General features: G+C 45.0%; 1 protein-coding gene across 1 annotated transcript in view; it reads right to left on the minus strand.

The window, feature by feature from the left end:
* Positions 1–276: 276 nt before the first annotated feature.
* Positions 277–25,781, minus strand: part of CDC37L1 (cell division cycle 37 like 1, HSP90 cochaperone) — a 295,015-nt gene continuing 269,510 nt past the window's right edge. The window contains exon 7 of the mRNA XM_078677395.1: positions 277–1,399. Within this exon, the coding sequence (XP_078533521.1) occupies positions 1,307–1,399 (93 nt within the window). The 3' untranslated portion in view covers positions 277–1,306. The remainder of the gene's footprint in view (positions 1,400–25,781) is intronic.

Here is a 25,781-nt window from a genome sequence, read left to right on the forward strand (position 1 = left end):
GGAAGTGTGTTCTTAGCTAAAAAATTAGGGAACAGCTTGGTGGTCATGTGTGTGTTTGTATTGAGGGCAGTAGGGAAAAGGCAAGGCAGAATACGGTTAGCTCCGAGGGCAGAAAAAGGGTGTTATTAAGTCAGGTTCTTTGTCAGATCAGAATGTTCTTGAATCAGCAATTTAGGAAGGCTAGTGCTTGAAGTAGGTGTATGGCTGAGGCTAGGAGTTCAAATTCATTTTGCCACAGAGTAAGACACGTAAAAAGTAACACACACTCACAGATGCTATGCTTGCACAGATGTTTTATTTTTTTTCAGAATATTTTACTATAATAAAATAGAATGCTACACATACATACACACACATAAAAAGGTGATGAATGATATGCATAGGAACCCACTCACATTTGTAAACTCAGCATCCATATTTTCAAGTTTTAAGTGTTTTTATTCTTAAAACTGAATAGACTTAAAGCAAATCTAATGCTGTTACAGAACAAATTGCCACACCATAATCCCATGTGAGATGTAAGCGAAAAATGCACAAAGCCTAGCAGCATACACTGAATCTCTTAGACGCTAAAATAGCTCCATTTGTAGCCTGTTATTCAGAAAAAATTTAAGTGCAGCATCTATGAGAGTAGGGTGACCCCCTCCAAACATACTATCGAAGGTTAAAGTTTAACTAGTCTTAGCCCCATCGTTCTCCACCTCAGACCAGCTGCGCAGGAAGAATAGTAGCAGAGACCAGGTTGGCACAAAAAAAAGGCAAGAACCATCAAGCAGGACTGCTTGGAGAAAACTATGGTGGCTGACACGCGAGAGAACTCAGCTTTGGCGTAGGTCAACAACCATATTACCATTAACACAATACATCCTCTAAGAAGTTTAATATAAGAGGATGTATTCTTTCCACAAAGACATGGTGCTTGATGTCCCCGACGGTGCAGAACCCTTCAAAGAAGGAGAAAATATACAAGGAAGCTCTTTCGACGCAGTTAAAACAATCCCAGTATTTAGAGTGTGCAGGTAATTTTTTCCCTGGATGAGGTATTTTCGCAAATTACATGTTCTGTGGATCTACAGCTAGCCAAAGGAAAAGCTACACCAGCTCGAAATCCAATCCTTGCCTTAAACTTGAAATAAGACCCATAAATTCACATTCCAAACTCTCCGAAGGCACAGTTAGGGTCCTAGCAATGAGGATCCTGCTGTCTCACCAACCGCTGGCCATAACATCATCAATGGAGCTTTACGTTATGAAATTAGCCAAAATATTCCTTTTTCTGCATCAAAATGTCTTGGCACTAGATGATCTAAGCTGTATCCATCATTTTGGATTCTTCTTCACCTTGGTAAATCACTCCACTGCAACTGTAAAACTCCGCATTCAGACTGGAATCAGCATTCTAGAAGAAAGGGAAACAATACTTTAAAGTGTGTATGAAATACGAGGGGCTAACATGTAATCATTTATTCAGACAACCCTTATGCTCACATATAAATGTTCCCTTTTCTGCATAATATTTGCAGGGGAGTCACCCCATCCCTTTCTTGAACATGTTTATCAGGACTGGAAAATTCAGTTTATAGAAGTCCAGCTGTAATCCACTTTTCAAAGATTTCTAATTCTTATAAGTTTTAATGGTTCATCTGAACAAGCTAAAATGACAGGACATCGCGCTCCAACAGGTTTGTGAAGCGATGCTTAAGAGTAAAATAAATGGAAAATCATAAACTGAATGACCAATTCATATTGAGTTGTGGCAGCACAGAAGCTACTGCAACAAAAATGTACATATCTACACACACAACATAAAATCACACACTGATCGGTAAAGGCAAATGGCTATCAAAGGCGCCTCCAGGTAATCCGGCAAACTACATAGCAGTAAAGCCCAAATGTTAGATTTAAAATAAATAAATCAGTAAATCAATGAGGAAACCATAGATATGTTTACAACAAATTAGCACACAAAAACGGAATGGAAGAAGTGCGCCAACCACATTTAACAGTACCTATCCCAACACCATCAATCACTCAAATCAAAAGCAAACAGGTTTGTACCACAAATACATTTTAGCACTAAAGTCACAGTCAGTGAAAATAAAACAATGTCCTTCATGGAGGGGCATTTGTAAGGAAGGAAGGGGGCATAGCACGCTGCATAAAACATGGATTCAATAAAAATTGGTTGTCTTAAAACCCCAAAGGACAAGATACACAATGGACATATAGGTGCACTCTGTAAATAACCTTTACTCTAAAAAGAAAACTCTACTATGTGACAATGTCTTGGTAGAGGAGTGAGACAAGGTTTCCATTCGTATCTTTACCATGATGCATCGGTGTCATGGTAAAATTGATCATTTTGAGGTTTTTTTACTTTCACAGGCGAATAAATCCTTATGGGTACAGCTACAGTATCACAGATTTTGTGCCCCCTGTAGAAGGTTTCTACTTTCATTCAGTTCACGAAAGGCTTATGTTTGCTGGCAAATGGCACTGCTCATGGCTTTTATACATGTCAACGCATTGCTTGACCATGAAGTAGTCTGTCTCACATTGTGTATTTTTATAAGGATGGTGTGCTCTCAGTGGTTTGTCAGTTCCCGTCTGTAGCCGGAAGAAAAGCCGTCCTCAAAAGATTTCAAGACAATCTGTGGTATTACGGCCTGCTGCTGGGGATTCTAAACAGCACTAAAAATTGAGAGAAAATGATGGCAGTGTTGGTGATAAATGAGTATCCTCAAGAGTGTGGGAAGTGGGAAAGCATGTGTGATGCAAATTAAAACTGTAGACACAATGGAAGCCACGAAACCACCAAATCATGGCCATGCATGTATAGATTACAAGACAGTGAGTGCGGATTAGATATTACGTGGCACCTCACTGGAGAATTGCAAAGCCCACGTCACTTTAATGAGACATGCACTTTACCTTCTATGGAGCAGTCAGCATCCTCATCCAACATTTACTAAACATACAAACCTCACATACGTAACCACTGTCAAAGCACCATGACTCACTGTGTGATAAATCAACAACCAGATTGTACATGACACTGCACCGGATTGGGAAAGACAGCATCGCAAAAATGCAACATAACTATAAACAATGCCAGGAATATCAGCTGTGGTGTAGAAAACCACCCTTGGACATACATCCAGAATTTTAAATCGCTCACAAAGAACAGCTTGAATATAATAAAGTCCCATGGACTCAAGAACATTACTTGTCTTCTCTAGTGGGTAGCCAGGGCTGATCCGTGCCACACATTTTCTTTTTACCACCATACAGACTTCTTTTATAATGTCTTGTGGTCCAAAAAAGCATAAACTGGCAAGCCTGAAAGTGGGTGACTCATCTCTTCAATGCACAAGCACTTTTTCCTACCTCTGTATGATTTTTTTCAATAGTGGCTCTTGGCAGGCCCACATAGCACATAGTGGGAGCAAACTGTTTATATGGTCTCTTCTGGGACAAAGGTAGAAATATTCAGTGGTTGGCGTACATAGAATCCTGTATGTATAAGGCCTTTAACAACTGTTCGAGAAACCGGATGACCCTCATATCATTAGCAAAAGACAGTTGCGCACTGGCTGGTTTGAGGTAACACATGTGGAAAAACTGAAGAATGAGCTTGGTAAATCAAGAGTGGTAGTTTATCTGAAGATGAGCCCCGATGGATGCGTCCGCATTCAAAGGTACATGACGAGTCCAATGGGGCAGTGGGAGCACTATCTGCTAAGCTTCCCATCAGGTTTTCAAATTGAATTAGACTCCCGCCCCTGTCCGTGCAACGGGAGGTCGGGTCAATCAATGTTACATTTTTTATTCTTTTGTGATTTCTAGTTAATGTACACCAAAAGCTTTCTATTACCATTAATTAAGAAGCATTGTATCACAGATTCTAGAGACGCTTATGACCTCCTGCTCCAGTTGAATAATAAGGAATGCATCTTTCATGTTGGATTGTTTTTGAAAACTGCTGTGAGGGCCCGACATACAATGACTGTCTTTTAGTGCTCAGTTTTAGTGGCATAATGTTATGATAATTGCACGGATTTTATTATTTTGTTATGGACATGGTCCAGAGCACAAACATGTTTTTAATTATTTTATGTATGTTTGTACTTTTATGGCTACTTGTGTAACCGAATAAAGATCTGTGTACTGAACTGACATCTGTTTTTTAACCAGCCTTTTGGCTACTCCAACCACCACTCATTCTGTGTAGTAACCTTAGCCCCTCAATCTTGGCTTTGGTGAGTCAACTGTGAACTCTAATCTTTTCTGAGACCGCCGTGACTCAACTCACCGTCACTATTTTTATGCAAAGTTTTGTTCAAGCCCCACTTTGTCACAAAAGGATTACAAGCTAATGTGTGCATGTATGTGATCGCTCTTCTGCTCATGTGCAGAGCATACTCACTTACATATTGTACAAGCATTGCCCATCACACCATTTGCTGTACTGTGGGACGCAAATGAGGTATCCTGAGGAAAATAAGTGAATGAGAATTGCTTGAATGTCATGTGATTGCATCTCAGCAGTATCTGTGCATATGACATTGCCATGTAACAATACTCCTTTCCTACAGGTAACGCGCTTCTAAGATCCTACTTAAACGGCGCACGGTTACATAAGGTGCCTCCACATTGGTACACAGGGAGGAGTCTAAGCTCGGGGAAAAGTTTGAACAAAAGATTTACTATGCATTCATCCATACAGACATGGTTAATGATCTTGCGTTGTGATACTAGGCTTGTATTGCGTTTACTCCACGCAGGCTCTAGCAACTCTGTGTCCTTCCTGTGAATGACAAGGGGTTCTGAAATGTAAGGATTCGTACATTGTCCTGGTGCATCTTAAATTGTTTTTGCCAAAATACCACAGCATTCCTGCACTTCTTCACTTCGAAAAATAACTCTGAATAGCAAGAACCAATAACTTTTGCTAATAATCTTCCAATAACAGAAACGAGGTATTATTATGCCATTACACCTGTAAACTCACTGTGGTCTTGATGCCTGGCATGTTAACAGTCCACATATTATTAATAACGATATTTATATAACCAAGCTTCTCAGATGTTAGTGCGCGGCCTGAGGTCAAACCTTAAAGTGGGGCCCTGCAGCGGCTTTTTCTGTTTTTGGCAGGTGCCACAAGCATCTCTTCCAAGTATTAAAAAAAAAAGGATTAACAGGAAAATTAATATATTGCGTCTGGTACGATCTAGTGGTCTGGCTAAGTGAGCGCCCTCATTATTAAGCAAAACGTCACGCTAGCTTGCAAGTAAATGTCTATAAATGTTTTGTTTTTTTAATTATATTTTTATTGCAGACAATATAAAAGTTACATGTATCACTTTCCATACTTCAAATTCCGGCACTTGCAGTGCATCCATCTCCCAATGTGGCATTACACAGCCCTTCTGCCCACATCCCGGAGGCCGGGCGGTGTGAACTATGACATATTAAAGATCTCACAACAGTAGTCAGGTGCAGCCGCCCAGTAGTATGAATTCAAGTCTGCTTTTAAGTTTTGAAACAACCCTTTCCCAGTAAGATTCCCCCCCACTCAGTCCCCTCCTCCATTGAACAATCTAATGAAATGTAAATGTCTATAAATGTTGCTTAAGGGGAGCCGCGACCAGGAAAGTGCTAGACTTGGGGCATAATGCGCTCCTTCCCCCAACCCCTTCTGAAGGCGCAACAAGACATCACTGAAATCACGTATTAAAAAGAAATCTGGCAAAAACATCACAAACTGTTTGGGGAGGAATCATTTGGGTCAAATCCTTAATAAAACACATCACAATCAGTGACTTTAACAAGGATGGTTGGGCCAGTAAGCACAGAGAAGCTTAAAGGGCCAATAACTAATCCTTCACTGTACATACTGCAAGACCTTCCTGGGCAAACGAAAGGACGTCTGAAGCTCTGCCCCGTAAAAGGTTGGAATTTTGGGCACTACACCAGCGTCCGACATAGGTGGACTTTATTGAAAAGCACCTGCAGCCTGGATGACATCAACCAACACGGTCAGCCAAGCAAACTCATTCAGTGCTACAGTTCAGTCTCTATGCATGTAGAGACTTGGATGCAGGACTTTCCCTATTGCTGAGATAAAAGATTCTCCCAAAGTGGTAGCTTGATCGGAGGACAAATAAATAGGCTCAGAAGCTCTGGGTACCACATTCTCCTGTCCCAGTCCAGGGCAATTAGAATGGCTTGGGCAGAGTCTGTCCTGATCTTCTCCAGAACGCAAGGAAGGAGAAGTAGCAATAAGAATGTGTACAGAAGCCCCTTGATCCATTCCAGACAGAAGAGTCTCCTAATAGAGGCCTCAAAGGAAAAGTCAGTGTGCAATATCGTAGATACGATGCAAATTCACAGTGATGAATCGATCCAGCAAGAGCGTTCCCCAATGATCGAAGACACTATGCACCATCTCGTTGTGGAGACACTGCTTGTGACCTGTCAGATGATGCATGCTTAGTTCGTCCACTCTAAGACTGAGGGACCCTGTAGCTGTTTTACCATCATGAATATATTTCAGACATATGCATAGAGCTCCTGGCTCAGGATCCATCTTGCTTGTTGCAGTCCCACATGGCAGACGTGTTGTCCATGATGACCTGCACTAGCTCCCCTTTGATAGATGGCAGGAATGCTTTGAGAGGGAGATCAGCTCTCTTCTAGAGAACAGAAGCTTCTGATCGCCACATCTCCCCAACAGCCACCACTGTAGAATCTGCACTGTCTCCTTTGGAATCCGATTGGAGTCGGAGAGGCCTGATGCTAGGCCGACTGAAATTTGAGGGGGCCTCGTGGCTAAGAGGTTACACAAAGCCTGCAGACCAAGAAGCGTTCGAGCCATTCTCACTAAAACCCAGGACTGTTCCCAAAACATTGGTAACCTATCCTGATGGGCCCCAGGTTGCTACAGAAGTGGACAGGCCCGGACTTCCCATGTGCCTAGAAAGGCCCCAATGAACAGAAGCCTCCGTGTGGGGCTCAGGTGGGATTTTGTCTCACTGATGGTGAAACTCAATGACATCAGGATTTTGTCAGTTACACTGGGGTGGTCAACAACTGACTGCGGCCAGCTCACCGTTAGCAGTGGGTCATTGAGGTGTGGGAATACATTTACCCCTGACCTCTGAAGATGGACAGTGGCCTTTCTTGAACACCTGAGTGGTTGAGTTGAAGTTGAACAGGGCTACAGAAAACTGAAAATTGTCTTGTCCCCCTGAACTGCACGTAACGCCTGTGGGATAGCAGGAAACACACGTCTTGCAATTACAAGGGCACTATCCAGTCTCCTCGGTGCAGAGCAGCACAAGCATTCTGAATTTGTCATTTTCACAGAAAGCCATTCAATAGGCTGAGGTTCAGAATTGGCCTCCAGCCCCATGTCCAGTACAAAAAGGAAGTATAGCAAATAGCACCCCTCTTCCTCTCAGAGTCTGGAACCCCGTCAACGGCACCCTTGAAGAGTAAACAATTGATCTCTTGCTTCAGGATTGCAGAGTGCTCCTCCAAAAGGTGCTGCTTTGAGTGAGGAAGGTGAGGTGGGGAGGGAATAAAGTGAAGGCCCTAGCCCTTTTGAACAATTTGTAAGACCCATTTGACTGACGGGATGGATCTCCACCCAGGGAAGAAATGTTGGGTCCTGTCTCCAACTGGCCTGGCACGAGTTGTTACGGACAAATTGATGCTGCTTGAGAGCTGCACTAGAAGAGCAGGAGAAAATGGAGGAATGCAGAACCTGCCAGCCTGGATGATTCCCACTGGTGCCACATACATGGCCTTGCAATGGGCTGTTTTGGCTGCTGCACAATTGTCTGCGAGGGCTCGTGTTGCCTGTAAGTTATCCCTCTGGGTAACCTCTGAATTTCTTGAAAGTGTGTGAAATTGCTTTGCAGGCATCAATAGTCCCAAGGATTGTTAAGTGTATGGACAGTTTTTAATCGTTCTAGCGCCTAATCAGCCTTTTTATCCAAAGTTTCTGGACCCCTCAAAGGGGATAGCCATTAGGAATATTTGCACATCACCAGCAAATCCACTTTCAGACTTACATTCGGAGCATGACGGTTGTGTTGATATCTCTGCCAATGCAGTTAGTAGTATCCAGGCCAGCCTAAAGTACTTATTATGGTACCTCCTGGCCTCTGGGACCGCTGGCAAGAACTTGCTGGTCCTGTCCCACAATGCATTTGTATACCTGCCCAATATGCAAACCACATTGATGGAACTAAGGGACAGGCTAACTGGTGAAAACACTATTTTCCTGAAAGAATCAATTCTTTTTGGATTGCCTACCCGGGGGAAGTAGTTGGAGAGGAATTCAGATTGTTTGTTGAGCCCTGCACCATCAGGCTCTCTACTGTAGAGTGTTTAGTAAGGAAGTCTGGATGAGCAGAAGCAGAACTGTGCCACTGAGCCACAAGTCTACAGGCTGGTGGACATGAATATCTTTTGGAACATGGAGCCATAAGGGCATCGGTCAGGCTTCATTAAATGGCAGTAATGGTTCAGATGAAGTGGGCCATGGTTGGAGAATCTCGATCAGAATATTTGTTTTAGCTTCAATAGTTAGCGTCTAAAGTTTTAGTGTCCCAGCAGCCCTCCGAACCACCACTGCCAACAAGGCACTTTCCTCTCTAGGTCTTATTTGGCGAGCTGAGATCTGTTTCAATTGATGTATCTAACCCACTGGCATTTTGCAGGTCTAGATACGGAGCATCATCAATGTGACGGTGGGAAATCAATATCCATCCCCATTATCATCAGTGTCACGAGAGGCCATGTGAGCTTGCTGCACTGGAACAGAATCGGAGTTAAAAAGAGAATTAAACTCTTATAGGTTAACTGAATAAAGAATCGAGATTTTATTAAAGAGAAGGAGGCTAGTAGTGACAGCTGGAATTTAAAATCACACTGTCCTTATCTTTGTTCTCCATCCATTATTGATTGCATTGGTTTCCAACACAAATTTTGGTTTCATTCTAAATATGCCCGCCTGTTCCAGGCATTCAAATTTTCCTTCCACCACGCTAATTCTTTCTTACATCTCTGCTCAGACAAACCATACATCTCTGTACCATAACCCCTTCGATAGCCCAGGAGACTTTGCCTGCTGAAAGGCCCTGTAATGCAACAGCCCTGGAAATCGTGCCTGAATTGACGATAAGAGGCCAATCACTTGAACCAACTCCCTCAACTTCACCGATTCCTTTTTTGACATTGAGTTCACCTCCTGTCTTATCTTCCTCACCTTTTTCTCTGGTAACCGTAACTGACTTGTTACTGTGTCCATCACAAAACCTAGAAACTCCATCGACTGAGATGGTACCATTATTAATGTGTCCAAATTTATCACAAACCCAAGACTCTAGGGTAAACCTACCACCACATTAAATTCCTTCTGCAACTCCTCTACATCTTGATTCATTATCAATATATCATCCAAACAGACAATCATTCTTATTCCTCTTTCTCTTGAGAAGCCTACCACTGAATGCATCACTTTCGTGAAGCACCAAGGTGCTACTGACAATCCGAAAGGTAGACTTTGCAACTGATACATTTGCCCCTTTCATCTGCCACTGCAAGTATCCCAGACTCTCCTTCGCAAATGGAATCAAGAAATAAGCGTCTTTTAGATCTATTTTCACCATCCAATCTAAGTCCTAAAGTAGATCCCTCAATAAATGAATTCATTTCATTCTGAAATGTAGGTATGTCACATACTGATTAAAAGTCTGTGTTCATTGCAGTCCTCCAGCCCTTGTCCTTCTTTTCTACTAGGAATAAGGTACTTACTAATCTCCTTTCGTCCTCCCTTACCCCTACTGTTACTTTCTTCTCTAACATTTGTCTCACCTCTTCCTAAACCAGAGCCTTCAAATCTCTCAGAAAAACCAACTTATTCGGCTCTGATGACTGGCATGGTTCCGAATAGAACACTGTTCAATAACTCTCTATTGCATGTAACACTCATGCGTACTTTGTTATTAACTCCTTTTGATCCCTGAAATACGTTAATCTTCCTCCCACACCTGATGGGATGAAACCAGAAACAATCCTCGTACTTCACTTGTCCTTGACTTTGATTAAGGATATGTCCCCTTCTGCGGTTACCTCTTCTTCCTTGGTTTCTGCCACTCTGTGGGTGGAATTGTCCGCCTCCAGGATGTCCCCTTTATGCTCCATACCCATGTTACGTTGTGTTTTGATACTGGGCTCTGAAGCCTGCTCTCCTACCAGCCCTGCCATAAAAACTACTGTTTGAAAAATCTCTGCGCATGGAATACTGTGCCTTGTCTAAGCTTGTGAAGGTCTTCACTTTATTTGGTTAAAGACTTAACTAAACCATCCCCAAATAGTAAACCTTTTGCATCTTCAGATGATTCTCTTCTAGCCAATTCACTTAACTTCAGATTAATCTGCATAAGAAAGCCAACAGGCCTGCATTTGCGGTACCCAGAAAAGAAATTTCCCCTTGACACCATTTTCTTAAAAGAGTTACATCTACATCAGTGCCCTTTAAAAATGCTTCGTCCACAGAATCAAAAATCTTTGCCAAGGGCCCTAGGACCTCCAACACTTTATCCTGACAAATTTTGGGAGATTTTTCCAATCCCTTTTTAGGGATCCTTCCCCATCTTAAACATACATGTAATCAAATCAGGGTCTACGTTTAGTGTCAGTACCCGTCTCATCTATGATGAGCTTAGAACACTCAGCCTTCATGATATTTCGTTCCTCCTTCTCCATGGACTTATGCAATCTTACCCATCTATATTCTGAGACATGGTCTAAGGGGCACCAATCTTTGAACCTGGGATCTCTTATTATACCCACTTCGCTCTCTTCATCAAATATGCCTTTAGATTCCATATCTAGAATATAATTATCCAGATCCTCATGTGATCTATCCCTTTGCATTACCAACTCATCTCTGATATTTCCTCCTTTTTTAGTGTTCAACTGACCGCTCTGCATGCCTCTTCGGACACCTGCTCTTTGCGAGCCGCTCTGAGCCCCGTTATTTTTGGATGCTCTATCCATATTCTTCTTTTTCCTGAGGTATTTTCCCCCAGGGCCTCTATTCAACTCATCATCATGCGACACAGAAAATTACTCCTTCTCAACTACATTTCTCCTTTCTCTCTTACCCAAAGCTTGTTTTGTTTCCTGTACAGCTGCCTGTACTTCCTCACTCACCACCCTATGCAACATTTCCTCCTCATTACACTCTTCACTTTGATTTGCACCCATATTTAATTTATTAATATTAACAAAATGTTCTATTGTAAACCAACGATATACGCCTATTCACCTTCTTTCAAATTCAATTTTTTATAATTTTCCTTAAATTGCACTTAAAAAAAAATCTCTGATGCACCTCAGCTGTATCAATGCGTGACTAACTTCTCCCAGCTAACGAACGCACTACCAAGTGCTTCGTTGGCTAGGTAATGGCCTTGCACGCCTATCGCCCTCAAAAACAAGCCAAAATGCTTAAATGGGGCCTAATTCCTGTGGAAATCAGCCTTGGTGTTGTTAACAGCGAGTGCCAGATACAAGCTAAATTGCCTAAACAAGGCCAATCTCCCTTGAAATGTGGGCTTAGCATTGTAAATAGACGCCGAGCGTCAACATAATAATACACTGTACACTGTGACGTCAGTACAACCTTGCTGCATATACCTGTACGGGGAGTGCAGTCGCAACTTGAAATGCCATAGAAGCGTAACGGGTCTTTGCGCTCGAGCCGCACGCTTCCCATCTCTTATTCCACCCAAGTAAGAAATACGTTTTTGAAACTAAGTCTACTCCAAATACAAAGACACCTACTCCCTGTACTTACTGGGAAAAAAAAACTATATTGTTTAAAAAAATTAAATTACCCGAACGGAATCCCTATAGAACTGTACAAACTGCATGCTGACCGTCTGGCCCCGTTTCTAAAAGACATGTATCTTGAGAGTAGAGAAGGTGGTGTTCTACCTTATGACCAACGCATCTTCAATATTATTGTAATTTATAAGGATGGCAAGCCTCGGTTGGAGGGCTCCTCCTATCGACCGATTTCTCTCCTGAATGCGGAGCCTAAAGTCCTGGCCAAGTTACTTGCCAACCGGTTGGTGAAAGTTGTCTCAGAACTGGTACATCCGGACCAGTCCGGCTTCATGCCGCGCCGTAATACTGCTCTTAATCTTCGTAGAATCCATGGAGTGGTGGCGGGTGCTTCCCGCATTCACGAGCCGGCGGTCATTCTGTCGCTAGACGCTACAATGGCGTTCGACAGGGTGGAATGGTTTTACTTGTTTGCGGTGTTGGAGAAGCTTGGGTTCGGACCGGAATTTATACGATGGATCTGTCTTCTGTACTCGGCTCCGTTGGCCCGAGTTGTGGTGAATAACCATAAGTCCCGCGATTTCCAGCTGGGGAGGGGCACCCGTCAGGGATGTCCCCTTTCACCACTTTTGTTTGCTCTGGCCCTGGAGCCGCTTGCGGCTTGGGTACGATGGGACAGATCAATCAAAGGGCTGCGATGGACCCCGGAGTGGGAGGATAACATTTCGCTTTACGCCGATGATATTCTCATGTAACTGACCTCCCCCCGGCAGTCCCTGATTGTTTTTCTGGACATCTTAGCAATCTATGGGAGATACTCGGGTTTCGCTATCAATTGGGCGAAATTGGTCCTTTTTGTGTTGAGCGGTGACCCCCCTAGAGTGCCAGCGAATTGTCCGGTAAAAGTCGAATTGGTAAGTTTTCGCTACCTTGGAATTCCCGTCTCAAAAGACCCTAAGGTGCGCTTCAACGCTAATCTGGGTCCCCCCTTGGCCGGACTCCGTGGTGATATTGCAAAATGGAGGGAGTTGCCGCTTTCCCTGTTGGGTCGGGCGGTTTTGTTTAAAATGATGGCGCTACCCCGGTTTTTATATGCCTTGCAGAACTCCTTTGATCCCGTACCCCCCTCTTATTTTAATGAGATAGAATTGTTGCAGTGTCAACTTCTCTGGGCCGGGAAACCGCAGATTGCACTATCCAAATTGATGTTACCCTGGTATGATGGTGGGATTGGATTGCCCAATATCAGGAAATATTACTGAGCCTCCCAATTAGCCCCTATCAATCATGCGATCTATGGATCTCTGGCTGACCCCGGATTTGCTATGGACCGTGGCCAGTTGCCGGGGGGTGAGTACACTAGGATCTTGTATGCTAGACGTGGCAGGTTTCCTCTGCTGGGTCCGACGTCGGTTTCGGCGCGGGTGTGGCATGAGGCAAACCGAGCTCTCAAATGGGAGGGTAAGATAACGATGGCCACGCCACTGTGGAACTCGGAAGCTTTGGGTGGTCTGTGGAAGTCGAAGGGTTTCGATTGCTGGGCCCTGATTGGTATCTCGCAGGTTCGAGACATGTGGGGTAAGAAGGGGATATTGACCTTTGAGGAATTGCAAGCCAGACACCAACTGAATGAGTGTGAGCGATATCGCTATTTACAAATTAAGCATGCACTGGCGGCGGCTATCCCACGTGATGTGAAGCCGGCGGTGGCCTCTCCGCTGGCGATTTCTCTGGTTTACAAGAAATTGGTCAACCACACTGAGGATCCCCTGGTGAAAGTCCAGGAACAATGGGTTGCAGATGGCTTGGTTTTGGATGACGAAGACTGGGGGGAGCTGTGTCTTCCCCTCGGGAAGTGGCGATTTCCATGAGACTTGGTTTGGTGCAGCTTAGGATCCTTCACCGGTCCTACACCACGGGTCTAGGGTTGTGTCGTATGGGGCTTGCTTCAAATGCAGATTGCCGTAGGGGATGTGGTATGATTGGAACGTTTTTGCATATTTTGTGGGAGTGCCCGGAGATCCATAACTATTGGATCAAGATTCATGAGAAAATGAGTGAGGTGTGGGGGGTACAGATTGCACTTGAGGCACGCAGTTGCCTACTTAATGTATGGGAGCCCTCCGACCTCTTGAGCCATGGTAAACTTTGGGTCACTCTCGCATGTATGGTTGCCAAGCGAAACATTGCACAATTATGGGGTGCTGGTCGAGCTCCTCAGCTTGGGAAATGGATGGAGGACCTTGATTGGTGTATGTTTCGGGAGAGATCAGTGTATGTGGCCAGAGGGAAACCCCGTAAATGGGGGAAGATATGGGAGGCTTGGAATGCTTATCGTGGGGATATTTGTACGCCGCCAGAAATAGATCCAGTTCAGGAGGACATAGATGTAACCTGAGTCCACTCTACACACTCCTTCATAATTCTGTAATGTTGGAATCTACATTCTCCGATTATGATTTGCGGATACCCGTGGCACGATGGTCATTTTATTTGTTTTGTTGTTTATGTTACAATAAAAAGATTTAAATTTTTTTTCAAATTAATTTATTTTTTATTACAAACACTTTAAAAAACTTTCGTTTCGGCACACAATCATTCAAATACCCATAAATTGGGTAATATCTACTCAAAAAATCTTAAGCATACTATACATTCAAAATTATTAAATGTACTCTATATATGAACATGCTCAGAAGCAGCAAACAAAAGAGGCGGAAGATGGGAGGGCAAACGGTCTATATGAGATGAAACATTCTATTTCTCATTGTGATGTTCTAAAGTTCTATTTGGGAGCTTTTAATGGTTTGCTGCTCAGAATGAGGGAATAATGCTAGCCCCCTGTCTTGACATAAAGAGACGTCGCTGCTGGTAGGTGTCGAGGCAGAGACCTCAGATTACAGAAAGGCTGTATGACAACTGAATGTGCTTTAGTAATTTTGTAGAGCGTCACTTGTCTAGATCGTGCATATATTAGACTGGGGCCAGGTTCACATTGGCACCAGGTTGGTGTGGGTGCGGCAGGAACTGGCACAGACCTTGAAACCAGTGTGGAAGTCTGCACAGAGTCGGTACAGGCTCTGTAGTGGGTTCCCTGGGGCAGACTGTGATGGGGATGGACACACTGGAAGTACACTGACTGGAGACTGATGTGGCTCCATGGAACCCGAAAGCATGCCAGAGGGAGCCAGAATAGCGCCACAAATCTGTAGCATACCCTTTTTGAAGGCCGCAAAATGCTACTGAGTCGATGATGGCCTGGGAAACTAGGGTCACACTGGGGCCAATTGGTTCAGACTCCGAGTACTTAATTAGGGTGCACCCCTTGCACCTTCTGGTGGGATGTCGAGAGGCAGGGGTTGCATGGGTCGAGTCCTGCTTTGTTTGTTTACGCTTGGAATTCGACTTCAATTTACAGGAAGACTTTGAGCATCAAGTAGTTTTCTCATAGGAGTGGCCTCAATTTGGACTAAGGCCAGTTCTGCGACTTGAGACCTCTTGTGTTTGACGATGTAGAGTTTTGCCTACCGTTCTAAGATCGACTTTGGGTCCAGCACGGCACATCTGTCGCATGCTGAAATGTAGGATCTCGAAGAAAAATATCCCCAGGTCCAGTCTGTGCCTGGGGATATTATAAAATGTGAGGATTCCAAGGTGAGAAGCTTCAAACAAAAATTCGGATTTCCATTTTTCTGTGGAAATGCCCCATATTCTCCTTTTACGCCTTGATGTCTGGAGTTTGAAATCACACTGTCCTTATCTTTGTTCTACAACCTGAAACGAGAGGTAATGAGGGAACTAGCGAGCCCTGGTTTTCTGTGCCGTTCTTCTACACACTCACATTTGTTTTATTCGTTAATCATTCCCAGCTTCCATACCACTGATTTAGATGATTAAAAGCCTGCTTTCCAAGTGCTATTACAATCACACAGCAAATTTGAAACCAAGCAACGTGATCTGCTTCTAGGCCAGTAACAGACTATCACAGTCATCTCATATGTTTGCAAGGGACACGCCTCATTAAACATCACCCTCAGGCTATCACAGATCATGATAAAATAGGCCATTTATTTGTGCCTATTGCATGGCCCAATAATTCCCATTCATTTTCATTGGTGTCTATTGTATAGTGAATAGCAACACTGCGATAAGTCATGCCAAATATCTGACACATGTAGCTCCTCTTAATGAATAATTTCCTTCTGACTTCCAAACTAGGGGAAATCTATCAGCTGCATGCATAAACCATAGTAACCATAAAGGATGCTGTTAGTGCACACATGTGGTATTGTTCAGTCCCTTCAATAATGGTACAATTTCCATGTGAAGGAATGTACACATAACACTCAACAATTCGGGTGTAGGGCGAGTCTCAAACTCAAGAATCCTGTGTTCATGGCAGAAGCCATTAGGGAAGAAGGGTTAGAATAGTACTCTGCTGCAATGACGAAAAAGACACTTTCCAACTATGCTTGTGGCTTGCTCAGGGGGTAGATTGAGGGGCTGGGTGCATGGGACTGGGAAGAAGGATTGGCAGTTTGGTGATAGGGAGTTGGTAAAATTGGCAAGTCAATGCATTTGCAAAAGCAGCTTGTCTGTTAGTAAGACTGGAGGTTCCATGACTATCAAAATGTCTGTGGAATGTTAAAAGGCAAAGAACTCTTTGTAAAGCAAATCCATCATTTGTGGCATCATTTTCCATGCTGTCACAGAGAAACACTGATCCTTGTTTGAGGAAAATCATAAGACTGCTGGTGTGAAACAAGCATTAACAAATGCAATTTGATGGTTATTTTAGTGATATGTTCACGTGTGGTGTACAGAATGTAGTCAGTCAGACACAGTGGGTACCAGGAATTGACTTGCTGTGAGAAACAGTAAGCAGATATGAAGCAGTCTTGTTAGTTATTGAGATTGTAGTGCTGTGGTAAAACTTGTAATGCTGTAGTGGACTTTATGTTGTTTTAAGTTGACTTAGGGTCAGAGTAGAAAGGTCGTGGTCTTTTGAAGTGCCCGTATTGTTCTGAATTGTGGAATGTATCCATAGTCTGGCTTTGTGTTGTGGTATTTGAAGCATCAGCCTTGATATGGACTGTTGTGGTGTTGGGAACCGCACCATTGCGCTGCAGTTGTTTTAGAGTCCAGGCTGCCCCGGAGAACCATTCCATACCTATGTTCATCTTATCGAAAGCCACGACCTCTAGTTTAAAGTGAGCATTCAATAATGCAGCCAGTTAGTACGTTACTCTCTAGTGTCTGGCTTGGGAGAACCAATGGATGCCAGGTATTCACTTTCTTAGGCAATCAGAATACTCCTGTTCATGTACAGTTGCTTCATCAGAAATAGTGACCGAACAGTGTTTCCAATGAAGTGTTTTTTCTTTGCAGCCCTAAAGCTGTAGTGTCACAGGGTTAAGTGTGTCATGGTGTCAATATGGGAGTAAAATATTTTATTGATGTTCAAATATTTAAAATCATTACATCTCAGGAGAAAAAGATAAAAGGCAGAGCGGATAAAAGCAATATAAAAGCATACAATAGCAGAGCATAATAAAAAACACTACAATGTGTGTGTGTTTTTTTTAAGGGGATTTAGAACTGTCCATACAGTTAAAGTGCGGCTCAATGACTGCAGTCCATAAAAATCAAAAAGTGCTTCGTGTTTTATTTTTATTTCAAAGTGTTTTATTAGAAGATGATTTTAAATACAGTACAGTACTGATACATGAGGGTAAGTTACAGACGCCGTTGTGGTTACAGTGGGCGTATCAACAAGCGTGGCTGCGCGGGAAACATTCTGATCAGCAATCGGCGATTGGCATGTCTTGGTTCGGCTATCCGCTGTATTACCCTCGTGAAATGGGAAGAGGAAGCGTGAAGGTAGAGGAGTGAAAGAAGAGTAGAGACGTGGGGGGGCAGTGCAGGTCTGGTTACTGCTTATAAGTCTAGCCTCCAGCGCCCAAGGCCCGGTGTTGTGGGTTGTCTATGGGGGCTTGTATGTCCCTAGGTGCTCATCTAGGGCGGCCCACATCTCGCCTCTTTCTGTGTGGTTGGTTGCGCTCTTTGCTGTGATGTTGTCCGCCCCTCTGAGAAAGGTGACCCAATTGACCCAGCTTTTGAATGTCGCTTTCCCTGTGTCCTTCCAGTTCGCTAGTATTGTTTTGACAGCTGCTGTGAGTAGGAGGTCGACCAGGTCACTGTCTCCCTTGGAATCTATGTCCGGGGCCATGAAAGCGGTGACTAGGCTCACGAAATCTGGCTGTGTGCTATGACCCACTATCCTATTGATGAGGTCTATCACTTTGTTCCAGAATGTCGTGACTTTGGTGCAGTGAAAGATAAGGTGTGCGAGGTCGCCTTTTTCTTTGTGGCAATTCCAACATATATCATTCTCTCCGATTCCGACCTCCGCTAGGCGGGCCGGCGTCCAGAACGCTTTGTGGAGTAGCCAGTATTTTGTTTGTGCCAGTTGGGGGGATACCTTGTTCTTAGAGGCTGAGAGCCATAGGCGGAGCTTTTCTTTCTAGCTGAAGTTTCTGTTTTGTAGTGTTTCCCAAAACCGTAGCGTTTTGGTGTTTAGTTTCGAAGTTACTGGGCTCAGAAGTTTGTATATGTGTGCGGTCTGATGGCCGGTCTTGTTCAGATTCACCATATATTGTATAAAGGAGGGGACCTTTTTGCCAAGGTCAGCTCTGGTTAGGGCCGCCCTGATTTTGAGAAACCCAAGGAACTCGATGTCTGGTAATTTGTGTACGTGTTTTAAGGTGTGAAATGTTGGAGGTATGTCGCTCTTTTGTAATTGTATTGGGGTGGAGATCCCCATCTCATACCAGGTCTTGTTGTCTAGTGTCCTATCTTTGTATTTTATTTTAGAGTTAAACCAGATGGATTCCCATCTCGTGTTTTTGATGCTTTGTGGCATCTTTTTGTCGACCTTGAGTAGGGCGGCCTTAGTGTTTTTGAGGATAGCGTTGCTGGCCTCTGGGTGTCTGTTTGCCATGAGCATGGCTATGGGCTTTAGTCCATCTAATGTGTCCCTCTCCAGTGCTAGCCACACCTGAGTGTAGTCCTGGTCGGGAATGAGCCAGAAAATCCCCTGTTTGGCTAGGCATGCTGTTTGGAATGTTTTGAAGTTTGTAATGTTCAGCCCCCCTAAGCTCTTGTGCAGTCTCAGCTTTTGTAGGCTTATCCTGGGCCTCTTGTCCTTCCAGATGAATTTGTTAATCATGTTGTCTAGCTGTTTGTGGAAGTCATCTGTTAGTGTCAGAGGTAGCATGCCCAGCATGTAGTTAACCATGGGTGTTACCATCATTTTGATTGTTTCCACCCTGCCCCACCAGCTAATGTCCCTTGGGGACCTTGAGTTCAGTTTCTCCTTTAGTTTCTTCAGGATAACTCCTTTGTTATGGTCTAGCGTAGATTTGAGGTCGCGGCCAAAGTAGAGGCCGAGGTATTTCAGGAGTTTCTTTTGCCAAGCCAGCCCTGAATTACCCAGGACTGCACTAGATGTGTGTACGTTCATGGGTTTGCATTCCGACTTGTCTTTGTTTAGCCTGTATCCCGAGACTAGTGCATATTCCTCTATGGTGCTCATTAAAGCTGTTATAGAGGAGGCCGGATTCTTCGTTATGATCAGTATATCGTCGGTGTACGCTGCTAGTTTCACCGTGTTGTCTTTAATACGAACGCCTTTTATTTCGGGGTTGCTCCTGATCATGGCGAGCAGAGGCTCCTGTGCCAGTAGGAATAGGGCTGGGGAGAGAGGGCAAGCCTGTCTTGTCCCTCTCCCTAGGGTTAGTGGTTCTGAAATCCCCCCGTTCACCACCACCCGGGCTCTTGGTTCTTTATATAGTGCCATTACCATACTTCTATATTTCTCCCCCAGCCCGAACTTCATCATACACAGGTCCAAAAACGGCCATGAGACCCTGTAGAACGCCTTTTCGGCATCGAGGACGATCATGACCGCCGGGTCTGTGCTGTTGGATGAGTGGTTGATAAGGTGGCAAAGAAGTCTAGTATTATCTTGGGCCATCCTGTTTTTAAGGAATCCTACTTGTGAGTTGTGTATTAGGTAGGGAAGCTGGGTATTAAGTCTAGCCGTCTGGCGTAGATCTTGCAGTCCACGTTGATTAGGGAGATTGGGTGGTAGTTTTGGGGGTATTGTGGGTCCTTGCCTTCTTTTGGTATCACTATTATGTTGGCCTCAGTCATTGAGTCTGTCATACGTCCCTTGCGGACACAGTGTGTGAATAACTCGACCATGGTGGGTTTTAGTAGATGTAGGAAGCGTTTGTAGAAGGCTGCCGTGTATCCGTGTATCAGTCTGGCCCTGGCGCTTTGTTCTCCTTGAGAGTTGCTATCACATTTTCTACTCCCCCCCCCTGTTATGTCGTCATCATCTGGTGTTCTGTTAACTTGGGTAGGGCAAGTTTATCCAGTAGGCTAGCTCCCCCATCCGCTATGAGGTCCTTATCTGCAGTGTATAACCTCTCATAAAAGTCTTTGAAGACCTTCAGGATTTCCTTGTTTGCCGTGTGTATCTTTTTTTTTGAGTCGGTTATTGTGGCTATTGAGTGTTGTCTCTGTTTGCCTTTTAAGTATGATGCTAGCGCTCTCCCTGCCTTGTTGGCTGTACATAGGTTGATAGCTTTGTATCTGTTTATCCATGTACCTGCTCTCTCGCTCAGTATTTTATTGAGTTCGTACTTCCTCTTTGTCAGTTCCGTCAGTGTGTTTCTGTCTTCTAGATTCGCGCAGTGGCCCTTCTCAAGGTCCCTGATCTGGTTCTCTAGCTCCGTTATCTTTTTGTTCCTTTCTCTGTTCATCCTTGCCTTGATGCTCAGGAGTTTGCCCCTTATTGTGGCCTTCAGGGCGTCCCAAAGGATGCCCTTGTCTATCTCGGTGCTGTTGTTGAAGGAAAGATACTCTTTGATGGCCTCCTCAATTTCAGCTATATTAGTGGGCTGTTTCAGGATGTCACTATTTAGTCTCCATCTGCGGCTAGGGTGCTCGTTATGCCTCCCGCTATGGGAGAGGCTGATGTGTGCGTGGTCTGATATGGTTATCGGGGCAATTTCAGTTTGGTCTATGAGATGTGTGTGCGAGGCCGACATTAAGATGTAGTCTATCCTGCTATAAGAGTTGTGCGGGTGTGAGTAGAATGTATATTCTCTTGCGTCCGGGTGTTGCAGTCTCCAGGGGTCTCTAAGGTGGAGCTTGGAGCAGAGGTTCTTCAGAGTGTTCTGCTCTTGGGACCTATGGCTGGGCCTGGTTGGGTGTCTGTCAATGGCATGGTCCAATACCTGATTCATATCCCCTGCCAGTAGGACTAGGTCTTCCTGTGGGAGCCTGCCAAGTCTGGATTCCACCCCGTCCCAAAACGCCTTGTCTTCTGAGTTGGGCCCGTATATGTTGGCTATGTGTATCGTCTCGTCCCCTCTTTTGAGGCTGGTAACTAGTAGCCTCCCGTCCTCGTCAGCGTAATTCTCGTGTATGGTGAGTTTGGCTCTCTTGTTTATCAAGGTGATGACCCCTCTTTTTTTGTGTATGGCTGGTGAGCATGCGTATTCGCCTATCCAATTCGCCTTGAGTCGTTGTGCATCCTCGACTGAGAGTTTCGTCTCTTGGAGGACGCACACGTCGCTCTTAAGTTTCGCTAGGTAATCCAGCGCCTTTCTTCGTTTGACCGGGTGGTTAAGCCCTTTGACATCGAGAGATATCACCTTGATATCAGAGAGTAGCTGAGTGTGTACTGGGGGTATCATCCCCAATCATAATTTTCGCACCTCAGTGTGGTGGACCCGCTCAAGTGTCTTCACACAGCACCCACTCGCGGCGCCTCACCTGTTATTACCTCTCTAGGGCCCTGACCTGGAAGCTTTGACTGGCGTGTAGGTTCAGAAGCACTGTCCCCGGAATAGAAAAAGAGTGTGGAGAGGGAAAGGGAAAGTAGAAAGACAGAGATAGAGAATCACATAAGACTGTACCTGGAGAGTCCCCCTCCCCCCCGTGCTTTGTGCAGTAGGCGTGCGACAGCAAGGCCCCCCCTCCCCTCCCCCCGAGTATTGTCCTGAGCTTAGACCCATAGTGTCTCTTTCGGGGGATTGCTCCTCCCTTCTTAAAAATTTTATATGTGCACTTGAGGTAAAACTTAAAAGGATATGGGAGACTCCCTCTTTGGCTCTCGGCTTGGTCCTGGTCTATTTGATCGGCCTGGGGAATCGCTGAGGTAGACTTGTTCCTGGCCCTGCACCCCACGTTCTGTCCTGTGTCTGAGCGGGTTACCGGCCCCTGAAGTAGATCGGTTGGTTGGTCAGCTTAAAGTTCTGGCGGGATCCAGACTGTAGGGCATCGAGCCTTTGTTTATGCAAACGCGCCGGCTTCTGTGTTGTCTGGCGGGGCTCTTCTTTTCCCTGTCCCCGGACTTTATGCCTTCAGGTGGTGGCCCTTGTAGGTACCTTCTTAGGTCGTTGGGCTCCTCAAAGACCAGTGTCCCCCTTTGATCAGTGATTCTCATTCTTGCTGGTCCTGCAAAGCTGAAAGTTATGTTTTCCCTTCGGAGTTTGTCCCTTAGGGCCAGGAACCCCTTTCTGGTTTCCACCATTTGCCTTGAGAAGTCCTGCGTGATTATTATTTTGTTGCCGTTCCATCTCAAGTCCTGGCTTTTCCTAGCGACAGCGAAGATTGCTTCTGTTTGGTTTGCTCGCAACGGTTTGCAGATGATCGGGCGCGGGCCGCGGCCATGTTGTGGTTTGAGCGCCGGCACTCTATAGGCCTTGTCCACCTCGAATTGTCTGTCAAACTTAAGGCCTGTCAGTTGTGGCAATAGTTCTTCTACTACGGCAGGGCACGATCCCGGTGTGTCCTCTTCACCTTCAGGGACTCCCAGCAGCCTTATGTTCTCTTTTCTGCTACGGTCGTCCTCCAACAGCCTGCAGAAGCTGCTGGCAGAGCAGGTCTTGGCCACGTTTTGCAGCTTGTATCATCTAGATCACTTATCCTTTTCTCTGCTGCGTCCAGCCTGCCGTTCGTCTTGCTCTGGTCCGCTCTTATGGCCACGAGTTCTAGTTGCATATTGTCTACCGTTTTTTTGTTGCTTTAGCCAGCTCATTCCCTTCATTTGTCTTTTTTAGGATCATATCCAGTGTGGTTTCGTTTTTGAGGTCGTTTTTCAGTTTTGACGGCGAGTCAGGCTGGTCCTTCCTGACTTTTTTTGAGGTCATTGGTGGTTTTGTCCTCCCTTCCGGCCATCGTCGCGAATCCTCTTCTGACCAGATATGTGTGCAGTCTGTCGTCCCTCTGGTGTTTAGTTGCGTCTCCTCTTATGTCTGTGGGCCCCTTGTTTGACCTTGTTTCAAGCCGAAACCTGCTGGGCTCCCTGATTACCCTTGCCCTAGTCTTAGCCCCCGCCAGTTCCTCCTCTTGTGGGCTGGGCTCCGTTGCTTGTTGGCCCAAAGCGCTATGTTGGCCTCTGGGATGCGCTGTTTGTGGGTGTGCTCCTGGAACCTCGCACGCTTGTTATGTGCGCTTAGTAGTGACTGAGCGTGCCTGGAGGCCTTCCCTGATGCTTCTGCTTGAGAGCTCGTAGCAGTTACACCTTGGCTGTGATGTACACAATCTTTGGCGTCTTTTTGTTGCTCTGTCCCCGGTTGGGTTATAGGGAGCTCCCGGTCCCGGCTACGATGCGTGATTCTGGGGTCTTGAAGGTTCCCTGTTTGGGGGTTGCTGTGCTGCTCCGGCACCGTGTGCTGTCCTGCCTGAGTTTCCCGGCCTGTGCTGACTCCGTACTCGCTTGTGCGTCTGCGCTAAGATGGCTGCCCCCAGTGCTTCTCCCTCGGTTTCGTTTTGAGTGTGAGATCACCTATGTTGTTAAAACTTTGTCACCGTGCCCAAATTAGCATCGCTGCGGGCCCTGGGAGGTAGCGGACTGCCTCCTGTGGTTCCGGTGTCGCTCAAGCTCGTCGCTGACGCTTGAAGGGCTTACGGTCTTTATGCTTCGTTGGGGATACTTCGAGCGTCGCCATCTTGTGTTTGCCCCTTTGTTGCTTCCTCTCTCGTTTCCAGCTGAAATTCTCGTTTCTCTCCACTTCCCGTGCGTTCCTCTGTTGTCCTCTTGTGCCTTGTTGTTTCGGACACCGCTTCCTTCGATCGTTGCCAGGTCTAAGCCTGTCTCGCCATATTTATAGCCGTTCTTTGTCTTGGGGTGGCGGAGGTAATGGACTCAGGCACTCCTCAAACAGACTTTTGATTGATAGAATAGCGGTGAGCTGCGTTAAAGTGCACGCTGCTTCGTAATTCCTCACTGGTGAGGTGTGACTCGAGGGGTGCGACCCAAGGAAATCGAGCATGGATGCCCAGGTTATCAGGGGCACTTTTAATTGTCTAGTGCGGTTTTCCTTACTTTGTGTGAACCAGAGCAAGTACCGGTGCTCCTTGCTAATATGACATTGTGTCATGTTTGGTAGTGTATAGTTGTCCATCAGGGTGGTTGTGTTATTGTTGCACTGTGCACTGAGCTGCACTTCATCAGAGCCATAAAACAGGAGTTGTAGTGTGACCGAGCCGTGTTTGTTTGAGTTGGAGAGTCAAGGTCAAAGGTCATCATCTAGGACATGTGGACACTGAGTTGGCATCCAGGACAGCGAGGAGCTCACTTGATCCAGGCCTGTGTGGAGCTCATTCGTGGTGGGCATTATGAAGCGGAGTTGCCATTTTGTAGTTGATTTACTGTTTTGTTGTTAGGGTTGCTGGGTGGTATTACCTGCTAAAACTTGTGGGGTAATAGCACGGGGCAGGCAGACAATAAATGGGCAAATATCAACTGACTGGGAAGTGGGCATCTGAAATTAAATTGGCAAAACGTTTATAATCCAGGCTTCAGTGCAGTTATTGCCAACACTGCTTCATGCAATATAAAACTTAGCTAAGGCCCGCGTAATATATTCCTAATACTTTCTAAAAGTGCATTTGTAAGTGGACGTAGCAGTACAAGAGTAGTCCCTGAGCCAAGTGAGTTTGAGTGCTGTTTACACACATTTAATAACAGCTAATTCTGGGGTAAACCATGGCACTGAAAGAATCTTGTGGGCTAAACAAGATTTCTTACCCACAACAGTTTCAGAAATCATGCCCAACTATTTTTCATAATTGCAGATTCTGGTTTCTACAGAGCAGGCAAGGCCTAAATTACAGACACCCATTCAGCAGCATCTTATATGTAATAAGAGCAGCGTATTATTTCCGACCCATGCCCTTGAGGTTTTGAATTGATAAAATTGTTTTTTAAAGAATATATTCTCTTCAGAACCATTTGAAGTAATCATGAAGTTGTAGCAGGGGCTGAACTGAACTGACCCGAACGCTCATGACCACTACACAAGCTTTTCATGATACCAGCATCCCAGAGTATATGACTGTGAACCATATGGTTAACTATTTGCTGTCATTAGGCGATAAATGTGGTGCAGAACCTCAAAGAGGACAAACCCCCGGTCTCAGTCCTGGAAAGTCTTTCTTACCACCTACCATCTTTCCAGTCTATGTTCTACTCACATCAGCTTATTTTTTAACACTGATTATGCATGTTTGCAATGCATTCAAATTCAAAGTCTGTCGCATAGTAATTTGGTACTGCAACTTGCTGCTGTAATTTAAACCATCCTATTTTAGAGGAAGCTAACAAGGGATACGTGTAGGAGGGTGAGAATGCGTTGGGTGTTCTATACCTGCCCTTGCCTGCTTGTATGGTGTCAAGGGAACCTGGCCTGTGACAAACTGCACCACAATGCATACCTGAAAGAACACTGGACTCGAGAACCACACAAGTAAAGCCTTCCAATCAGAAAGGTAGTAACAGCACAAGACTTCATACTATAACACAAGTGAACCAATTACTAAAACAGAAAAAGACAAGT

Source organism: Lissotriton helveticus, chromosome 2_1 (genome assembly GCF_964261635.1).
Source record: "Lissotriton helveticus chromosome 2_1, aLisHel1.1, whole genome shotgun sequence".
Classification (NCBI taxonomy): Eukaryota; Metazoa; Chordata; class Amphibia; order Caudata; family Salamandridae; genus Lissotriton; species Lissotriton helveticus.